The sequence below is a fragment of the Malania oleifera genome, chromosome 8 (assembly GCF_029873635.1).
Source record: "Malania oleifera isolate guangnan ecotype guangnan chromosome 8, ASM2987363v1, whole genome shotgun sequence".
NCBI lineage: Eukaryota > Viridiplantae > Streptophyta > Magnoliopsida > Santalales > Ximeniaceae > Malania > Malania oleifera.
In genome coordinates this window covers 104,757,183-104,767,505 of record NC_080424.1, presented here as the reverse complement: position 1 = coordinate 104,767,505, position 10,323 = coordinate 104,757,183, and the positions used below count along the sequence as shown (strand labels likewise).

Below are 10,323 nucleotides of genomic sequence, written 5' to 3'. Positions count from 1 at the left end.
GAATTAAGCCAAAAAATCCAACGTCAGTCAACCTTCATTTTAATCCTAATCTTTGACTCTAACCAATTAGTTATTTAAGAAAAGAGTTTTTGTGAAAAGCGCTGGTCGCTAGAGTTAGTCTACAACTATCCTGAACTTATTATCCATATCATGCATGTCATGCATTATTACAGACCAAAATATAAACTAAATGTAATACAATAAAATTAAATGTCTTCTTCTTGATATTTTATTCTTCACTTCATGGAGTACGCTAGGTGTATGTGCATTAAGATCCGTCTTGGCATCCATTTCTTTTAATCCTTATGTGTGTACCGAAATATGAACTTTTTCACAAACTAAATACATATATAAGATACAAATGTTTTATCAGCATCAAAACATGGATCAAATTCAAAATGTCAACATCCTCTCGAGGTTTGGGAAAAATACGAATACCCTCTTTAAAGTTTCAAAAACCTCATGGACTTCTCGTAACTCATAAGGTTTATCAAAAATATATGAGCCTCTAATAGTTTGTAAACTGATAAATCAAAGAGTAGGTATAAATGCATATAAAATCAAGTGTTAAGAAAGATCTGTGAAGTTTTTGAAACCTTGAATGGAGGTCCTTATTTGCTTGTCAAATATCATGTAAGCCCATTAGATTAACTTTTTACCAAATCTTAAATGCAGTCATGATAAGGCATTGAATTAAAAATTAAAGTTGATTTTAAAATTAATAGTGCTACTAAAATTTGATATTTTAGATTTATTATACAAAATAAAAGAGAAATTGAAAAAATATATAATAAATAGAGCTAAAATGGATTAAGTAAAATAGATAAGTATTTTAGGTGTAGTGTATTGTATGATTATAAAATATCCTTAAAATTTTAAAAAAATTTCTAAAGAATGATTGAATGACTAGTTATACTATATTCAAAATATTAGGTGGCTAAAAAAAGTAACGTATTTAAAAAAATGAAAGTTAGAAAAAATTATAAGGTGAATAATTAATAGAACTCTATAAAAAAAACTAATTAATGAACAAATTGATAAGTTAGGCTTTAGACCTGCAAATAAAACTAAAAGTAATTAAATAAGCAGGTATGACGTTGCAACATATCCGTTGTCGTCCAGTGGTTAGGATATCTGGCTTTCACCCAGGAGACCCGGGTTCAATTCCCGGCAACGGAATAAAATCATATTTTTTTCCCTAGAGTTACCCTAGTAGCGAACGCATTTGTATGATGAAGTAAACTAAATAATTCTTTATTTTATTTATTGATTTATTTTTTTAAATCATTAGCCTTGGGAGGGAGAGAGAGAGATTGAGAAGAAAATAAATAAATAATCTTAAAAATAGTTAAAAAAATTATTTCTCAATTCGTACTAACAGGTCTTGGATTTTGCCCAATTAGATATTAATGTTATTGGATAAAAAGGTTTTTAGAAAAGCATAGTGATGAGCTAATGTTCTTTAGACTGGAGAATTGTTAATCGCAAATTTTTATGGCATTGGAGAAAATAATTTTAGCTGATAAAAATGATATAAAAATTATTTCTCGATTCATACTAACAAGTCTTGGATTTTGTCCAATTAGATATCAATATTGTTGGAGAAAATTTTAGAAGAGCATAGTGATGAGATAATGTTCTTTAGACTAACAAATTGTTAATCGTAAATTGCAATGGCGTTGGAAAAAATAATTTTAGTCGATAAAAATGATCAAGAAAGTGTTCGTCGGGCATGTGAAGGCCCACTTATCTTTTAAAAGTTATAAGATGGATCCTAATTAACATACGCGGTCCTTATATACATGATTCCCACGCACATACTAAATAATAGTTAGGCCCATAGCCACTAATGAAAACTCAATAACCATAAGATTACATAATTAGAATCAATTTTCATGAGGTGTTTGAAGGCCCAATTGCCTTTGTAAGTTCCAACATGAGTCGTGAGTATTTTTTAACGGTGGCTTACAATGATAATAATGACTGTTTTTTAGTGTGATAACTTTGATAGAAGGCAGTGTCATGCTATCATCACCAATAAATAGTGAGAAAAAATAAATAAACTTATAATTAACTAAAGAGAAAAATCGATACATAAGTAAAATTATCTTTAAATTTTACTAATTTGTAATTACTTTTAGATGTGAATTGAAACAATAAATAATTAAATAAATTTTTTTAAAAAATAAAAAAAATGTAGCTTGTCATGGAAATGGCTTTATCCACATTAGTAACGGATAGGCTTGGATTTATTTATCCTGTTTCCTAATGGTATGTGGGCATGAAGTTGACCATATATGTGTTATTATAATTCGAACGGCCTCTTCTGAAATAAATTGCCTTTTTCAAATCTTGTAAATAAAAAATTTTAAATCAAGTAATAAAATAGTAAGTGAGAACTATGATGATCAATTAATCTATGTTTATAAGTGTAGTTTTTATTATAGAAAAATACACGTGTACAAAATAGAATATATATATATATATATATATATATATAAAATGTTTGATGCTCTTCAATATTCCAATATGAATAGCGTGTTAATTTATTTTTATAAGATTTGATTAAATAAAATATATATGAATTTTTTAAAAATTTTAAAAATTTCATAAATTCTTTTGAGAGAAATTATACTAGAACCTTCCCCTCTACGTATTCGTGTGTTTGTATTTTTTTTAATATTAAATATGTGCTAAATTCTTCCTACATCATTAATATCAAACATGTAAAGAGAGGGACCCATTTTCAAAATGTGTATAATTTAGGAAACACACACATGAACACGCGAGAAAGAGATCCCTGTATAATTTCTTTCACTTGAACTTTGACATAGAGATGCTTGATCTCTGGGATAGTCATATCGTATCTTATTACCAGAACTTAAAGATGTCTATTAAAGTTTTTTTTGTCAAACCTAGAAAATACTTATAAGATTTTTAGAATTGCAAGCGAAATTTAGGTCTTTTTGTCAAACTTCAATCAAAATTTAAAATTTTCAAAATGTGAAGGGAGATTTGTTTCTATTTGCCAATTTTAGGACAATTAAGTAACTTTGGTCCTAATACATTATTCGTAAATAGTCATATCATACTCCCCCACCATCACCACTATCACCACCACCACCACCCAGCACCACCACTACCATCACCACAACCACCATTACCTATGGCAGGTGATGAGGAGCTAAATAGCTAGTCACCATGAGTGTGCATACGCATGAATCCACCAATTTAATTAGAGCAACCCCCTGCATGGTAACCTACATCCCCCAAATACCATATATCTTAATTCTTTATATTATCTCCATATAATTTCTATATAAAGCCTAATGGGTGAGAGCCAAGCAGAGTGTGAAAACTCAGAACCACCACCTACGTACTAGAAGCATGAAAGCCTTCTCATTTCCCTTCTTCTTCTTCTTCTTCCTACTTCTCTCTGCTCTCTCCCTCGCATTGGTTCTGCAACAAACCAAAGCAGCCGATCATGAAGAACAGAGTGATAGGATTTACATTGTGTACATGGGCGCTGCTACTTCCCCAAATGGTTCCCCAAGGGCCGATCACCATCACCTTCTCAACTCTGTCTTAAGAAGGTACATCACCATCACCATCATCATCGTTATTTGTTTGTTAATTTATGTAACTGTTCTTTACAACGTTTGAGTGATTACTGTAGCAACATTAATTGCATGCCTACTCTCTGATCAGTTCGGATTTTTAAGATTATGCTCATAACTTGAATGTATTGAAATTTGTAATATATAGGAAAAGAAACGCAGTGATACGCAACTATAAAAAGGGCTTCTCGGGCTTCGCAGCTTGGCTGTCAAAGGCAGAGGCAGAATCAATTGCTCAGCAACCAGGAGTTGTATCCGTATTTCCTGACGTGCTCTTACAGCTTCACACAACTCATACATGGGATTTCCTCAAACATCAATCTAATTTACAAAGCGATGCTAATTTTGGCCCCTCCTCATCATTTGATTCAAAATCTTATGGATCGGACACCATTATTGGCTTCTTGGATACAGGTGCTGATAAGCTTTATTATGCATATATGCATACATGTGAATCACCGGCAGTTTAAAACTTGTATTGCATACTGAGCCACCATATGATTCATCGGGTTGCTTTGTGTGTGCGCAGACAAATACTCACTTGCTTTTGTACGCTGCTTTTTTGCATTGCAATTTTTAATTTTCTTTTTTCTTTAAAATCTCTGTATAGGCATTTGGCCAGAATCAAAAAGTTTTGACGACAAGAATATGGGTCAAATTCCATTACGGTGGAACGGAGCCTGCGTCGAAGGAGTTCACTTCAATTCCTCCAACTGTAACAAGTAAATCAATAGCCCTCGTGTTTTGCTGGCTATTCAATATTACATTTGCCTACTTGAAAACCAGATTTTGTATATGTTGAACTAAATTCGCATTTGTAGAACACTCCCCACCATCTCATTCTTGTTTTCACTTTAATTCAAAATTTTTTTCTAACTTTAAAATTTTAACTTGGGTTTGTGATTTAGAAAGCTAATTGGAGCAAAATATTATGTTGACAATACACCTAGAGATTTCTTCGGCCATGGCACACATGTGGCATCAACTGCTGCAGGGGCAGTGATTCCTAATGCATCATATTATGGGTTGGCATCAGGGACTGCCAAGGGTGGGTCATTCAATTCAAGGATTGCGATGTATAAAGTATGTTCGCTCCAAGGGTGTCCTGCCAATGCTATATTGGCAGCATTTGATGATGCAATCGCAGATGGCGTTGATATATTGTCTGTGTCACTTGGTCCGGGGTCATTTCCACCACCTGATGTATCAAATCCAGTGGCGATCGGAGCATTTCATGCAGTAGAGAACGGGATTACTGTGGTTTGCTCAGCAGGGAATAGAGGACCCTATGCTGAAACAGTCACAAATGATGCTCCATGGATCCTAACTGTTGCTGCGTCTAGTATTGACAGAAAGTTCGAGTCCAGTGTTGTGTTAGGTGGAAACAAAGTCTTCAAGGTACTTGTTCTATTCTTTATCCTTTTACTTCTGTTCTCTTATAATCTCTCAATTATATGAAAGTACTAATATGACATCATACAAGTTTTCTAAATTTTACATGTAAGGGTCACTTATTATATCTGTGGTTATAGAATTATATCTGTTCATTTACGTCACCAACAACTTACAAGATATTACTAAATAACTTTTCAAATAGTGAGAATTTGTGAGGCCTAAACCTGATCACATGCATGTTCCTTTATAATTGCTCCTATTAATTAAAGGCACAAAATTTTCCCAACTAATCAAATAAACTCCATGGTATAACAAAGTTGCCAAATATCCAGCATAATTTGTAACTTTTTTTTCATTCACAAAACTATAATTATATCACATGCTAAAAATTAAAGAAAATAAAAAAAAAATAAAAAAATAAAATTAAACTCTATTATTTGAAACAAGGAAACTATAATTAAAACTCGATATAAGTTTTCTTATACATATGCTAACCCTTACCTTCTACTAGTATTTTTGTTCGGTCCATTAGAAGGTCGGCCTTAGGTTACATAATGGAGGACCTAGAGGTAGCTTGTTCTTTTGTCCCAAAATTGTTCAACAACTTCTGCTCACGACCTTTTAAGTTTTGAACAAGAATTTTCAACATTAATATTGCATTCATATGATTAGTTATTTTCTTGGATTGTAAGTATTCATTTGTTTGTAACCATAATCATAGGGAGAAGGCATACATTTTTCTACTATGAAAAATTCTCCCGTGTATCCATTGATTTATGCTAAATCGGCCCAGAAAGTTTCTAGTAACGAAGGTGACGCAAGGTATGCAAATTTTTTTTTTTTCAAGACACGCCATTAATCTTCATGATGACACTTCCCTAACTTTTCTAAGACAACTCCATTTGTTTAGAAATTGCAAAGAAAATTCGCTAGATAGGAACATGGTGCAAGGCAAAATTGTTCTTTGTGATAATGATGGCGAATATTACTCCTTGGCAATGAAATTGCAAGAAGTTAAGAAGCAAGGAGGAATTGGATTAGTTTTGGTGGATGACCAAAGAACAGTCGTTGCTCTAGCTTACGATTCTATTGCAATGACAGTAATTACTTCAAAGGATGCTTCAGAGATCCGATCTTATCTCAATTTAACTAGGTAATCAATAAGACTTGTTCTCTTCATTGAAGAATCGTAACTACAATTCTATTTTTGACAAGCTTTGAATTTTTTTTGTAGAAATCCAGTGGCCACAATTCTACCTACTGTTACAGTGACAAAATACAGGCCTGCACCAACTGTTGCATACTTCTCATCAAGAGGCCCTTCATTTAACATACAAAACCTACTCAAGGCAACGACTCTCTCTCTCCTCCTCTCTCTAGAGACAAAAGGAAAATCAGTTAATGCACAACTCAATATGACTCTTTTTACTTGTGCACATGTGTGTGTGTTTGTCTTTGTACCTTGCAGCCTGATATTGCAGCACCGGGGGTGAACATTTTGGCAGCATGGATTGGCAATGATGCATCACACACTCCAGATGGGAAGGAGCACCCACAATTTAATATAATCTCAGGAACTTCAATGTCTTGTCCACATGTTACAGGAATCGCTGCAACAATCAAATCTCACAACCCTACATGGGGTCCTTCGGCAATTAGATCTGCCATTATGACAACTGGTCAGGATCTAATTTTAGCTACCCAACCAATTGAGATGAAGAACATTGCAACTTATGTTTTTCAATTCCTTCATTTTTTTTTTTTCTTTTCAATTTGCAGCGAATCAAATGAACAACTTGGGGGCTCAAATAACAACTGATTCAGGTTCTCAAGCCACTCCTTATGATTATGGTGCAGGGGAGCTAAGCCCGTCAAGATCTTTACAGCCAGGGCTAGTTTACGAGACGGATTCTATTGATTACTTGCACTTTCTTTGTTACCAGGGATATGATTTGTCCAAAATTAAATTGATCTTGCCATCGCTACCTAATGGATTCACTTGTCCCAATAATTCAGCTGTTGATTTAATCTCCAATATCAACTACCCATCAATAGCCATCTCCAAATTTGACGGGAAAAATAGCAAGATTGTAAATAGAACTGTGACAAATGTTGGGACTAAGGAAGAAACAATCTATACTGCTAGGATTGAGGCACCTAGCGGATTGAAAGTCAAGGTGGTACCCGAGAAATTGCAATTTAAAAAGAATATAAAGAAGTTGAGTTTTCAAGTAATTTTCTCATCCTCAAACCCTTTTGCATTCAACAGCAAAGCATTTGGGTCAATTACGTGGACTAATAGGAAGTATAAAGTCCGAAGTCCATTTGTTATTAGCAATTGATGCAGATGAGTAAGCTTTGTATAACGTTCGTTATATCCTATTTGTCTCATCTCCTAATAAAAGCACTATGCCATATGGATTGATAAAACAATCCTACTAATTTAGTGCACAATGAGGCAAAAGGATATAAGTTCACACAACCATCCATAATAACTAAATGCCAAAACTTCAATAATGTTAATTTTGTCGTAGTTGATATGGTGCCATATGTAAAGGGAAATGTGTATGAAGCTCAAAAGAGGCAAATGTACTTGAGAAATAATAATATTAAGTTAATGTTGTAGTATACTTTTGAACCTCATCCAATATGTAGAAATGTGAGAATAGATGCATTAGCTCTACTTTATTATTTTTTGTATGGTCAATCTTTATAAAGAAAGGATACCAGTGGTGGTTTTCATAAGAAACTTGAAAATTAGGAGACCGAAAAAGATAGCTATATTGGAGAGAATGGTAATAAATAAAGAACATTTGACCTAATTTTAATCATCCCATTATAGAGCAAACAGTAGTCGTGTTAGGCTCCTCTCCTCTTCCATACTAGTGTTAAGTAGTCCAAAATAAAAAGATGGGTGAGCTCGAGCGAAATGGAGGACATCCTCGAGGGCACAACCTTGTGCCTAGATACTTGCACCAAGTCCATAATTAGAGACTCTAAATTTGTTAGAAAAAGACTCTTTTTCTTATGCTTTGTCATTTTTCCCTAAACAAATCATGACAAATTTAAACATTTTAGTTTACGCTTAGTTTCATTATTTTGGCTCTTTGGAAAATTTTCGAGCTTGTGCTATACAATGAGAGATTATCCATCTCCAATTTTATACTTCTTTCATCCTTCCTAATGTTAAAACATGAAATATCCAACTTCCAATCTCTAAAGAATCTCTCCTAAGAGACAAAAACCAAGTTCGTAATTTTACAATATAATAACTAGTAAGTATATTTTTAGGTCGTCAAAATTTGGAAGTTCTATAATGAGCCAATTTACTGCTTTTGGCCTTCCATTTCAAATTATAAGCACCATTTTTTGTGTCGTCTATTAAAGAGTCACTAGATTTGGACTACCTAATAGGAGATAGACTGTCTCATATCCCAATTCCCCCTAACTCTATTTTAAGATTTGTCGAAACTCCAAACATAAAAGTCTTCTCGTATATAATTGTTACAAGTCAATTTCAAACTTATGCTTTGTCATTAAATGGCAACCAAGTTACTAAACAATATTTATGTGTGTCTTAAATTAAATTTTTTTACGAGAAAGAAAACCCTGATTCAATGACATCAAGCAAGCTTGCATAATCCAAAACCTAATTACAAGCAAGGGATGCATGCTTCCACATTACTTTTGTGTGTGTGTGTGTGGGAGAGAGAGAGAGAGAGAGAGAGAGAGAGAGAGAGAGAGAGAGAGAGAGAGAGAGAGAGAGAGAGAGAGAGACCTCTAAAGGTTCAATTACCTTTGGAAGTTTTATTTTTATGCTTAATTTAAAGGTCGGTCTAATTACCTTTGGAAATCCTGAGATGAACCATGGGCAGTGGTTGTGGTGAACTTCAATCTTATTACATGTTACCACAAGCACAACAAATAGTACTTCTTATTAAAGAGGTGAGATCTAGGACCACTAATAGAAAAATTATAAAGTAAATTGTGTAAGGAAACAAAAAAATAATTCAAGTTTAGGTGGTCCCAAGTCCAGGTGGACCTAGGTCTTTTAACCCAGCTTGTTTTCAAAATAAAAGGGCTCTAGGCCCATTTAATCAACTTCCTTTCACGAAAAAAAAAAAAAAAAAACTAACAGGCCAGGGCCCTAAAACTTTTATCCACATTTTTTTTTACTAGGCCTTGGGCCCATTTTTAAAATTAAACTCGTTTTAAGACAAGGGCCCTGGGCCCAAACCTTTTTTTTAAAACCTACATTTTTTAAATGATGGACCTTTGGCCCATTTTCAATTTTTAAAAATATATATATAAAAGTTGGGGCCCAATTTTTTTTAAAAAAAATCCTTAAGCTCATTTAAAAAAAAAAAAAAAAAGGGCATAGGGCCTAAAAGTTTAAAACCCATTAATTTTAAAACACTCAAACAGACCCACTCAGTGGGTTGACTCACCCCCGAGTCAACCCAAATCCTTATTCGGTGAGTTCACTCACCCAAGTAAACTCAAACTCACCGAGTTTGGTGAGTTGACTCACCTTATAACAATACCCCAATGCAAACCAAGCTATAGATCAAAGAGATTTGTTTGTTTCAATCAAGAAAAAAAATGGGAAATGGGAACTCACTTATGGGATTTGAACGATTCAAGGATCTTTGATCCTTTTGAACTTTAACCTGCAAAACAGAAAACAAAGCAAAAATTAGAAAGCAAAAAAAAAACAAAAAAAGAGAAAAGAAAAGAACAGAAGGAAAGAAAAGAGAGATCAGAGAGAGGAAATGTTCGAAAGGAAGAAGAATGAAAGAGAAAGAATGAGAGAGAACTCATGAGAAGAAAGAGAGAGAAAAGAAAAGAGTAGAGAAGAAAGAACAAAGGAGAAGGAGGGAATAGAAGATGGGGAGAGCAGAGAGAGAGATTCACAGAAGAAAAGAGAAAATATTCAGGAGAGATGAGAAAGGAGAGAAAATTTTGGTTTTATATGGGGGTTAGTGGGCCATGTGTCACCACAAAGTGACACGTGGCGAGATTTGGTCCAAGCTTTTAAGGGGTGATGTGGCACAATTTGGACTATCCGATCCGTGTTTCTTTGGATGATTTGATTGCTGCCACATCAACAATTCTTGTCACTCGCCCTAAGCCACTCAAAAGCTGTCACATGGCAGGATGACATCACTGCAAAAAAAATTGTTTTTAGTGATGAACGTATTAGTGACAAATTCAATTTCGTCACTAAAAGTGGGTATTAGTGACGGTTTTTAAGAATCGTCACTAATGATTTCATCACTAAAAACCGGTTTTCCCGCTCAAACTATTGCGG

The 10,323-nt window shown here is 33.8% G+C and overlaps 1 protein-coding gene, 1 long non-coding RNA gene and 1 other non-coding gene across 3 annotated transcripts; 2 read left to right on the top strand and 1 right to left on the bottom strand.

Moving 5' to 3' along the window:
* The first annotated feature begins 1,107 nt into the window (after positions 1–1,107).
* On the top strand, positions 1,108–1,179 carry TRNAE-UUC (transfer RNA glutamic acid (anticodon UUC)). The gene has a single exon. It is a non-coding gene; the product is annotated as a tRNA-Glu (tRNA).
* Positions 1,180–3,504: 2,325 nt separating this feature from the next.
* Positions 3,505–8,170, top strand: LOC131161817 (CO(2)-response secreted protease-like). Its single transcript, XM_058117802.1, has 9 exons — positions 3,505–3,593; positions 3,766–4,031; positions 4,228–4,339; positions 4,526–5,015; positions 5,734–5,834; positions 5,923–6,165; positions 6,247–6,361; positions 6,481–6,691; positions 6,792–8,170. Exons 1-9 carry the CDS (start codon positions 3,520–3,522, stop codon positions 7,352–7,354), a joined length of 2,175 nt encoding a protein of 724 aa, XP_057973785.1. The 5' UTR covers positions 3,505–3,519; the 3' UTR covers positions 7,355–8,170.
* On the bottom strand, positions 6,167–9,956 carry LOC131161818 (uncharacterized). The gene is made up of 3 exons (XR_009138621.1): positions 9,634–9,956; positions 6,474–6,673; positions 6,167–6,388 (listed from the first exon to the last, which is right to left on the bottom strand). It is a non-coding gene; the product is annotated as an uncharacterized LOC131161818 (long non-coding RNA).
* Positions 9,957–10,323: the final 367 nt, after the last annotated feature.

What these genes read in the sequence shown, in the direction of transcription:
- LOC131161817 (XM_058117802.1), top strand. Translation starts at nt 3,520, where the DNA reads ATGGGCGCTGCTACTTCCCCAAATGGTTCCCCAAGGGCCGATCACCAT. An exon ending in CTCAACTCTGTCTTAAGAAG is followed by an intron (nt 3,594 to 3,765) that starts GTACATCACCAT and finishes TGTAATATATAG; the next exon opens with GAAAAGAAACGCAGTGATAC. An exon ending in ACATACAAAACCTACTCAAG is followed by an intron (nt 6,362 to 6,480) that starts GCAACGACTCTC and finishes TGTACCTTGCAG; the next exon opens with CCTGATATTGCAGCACCGGG.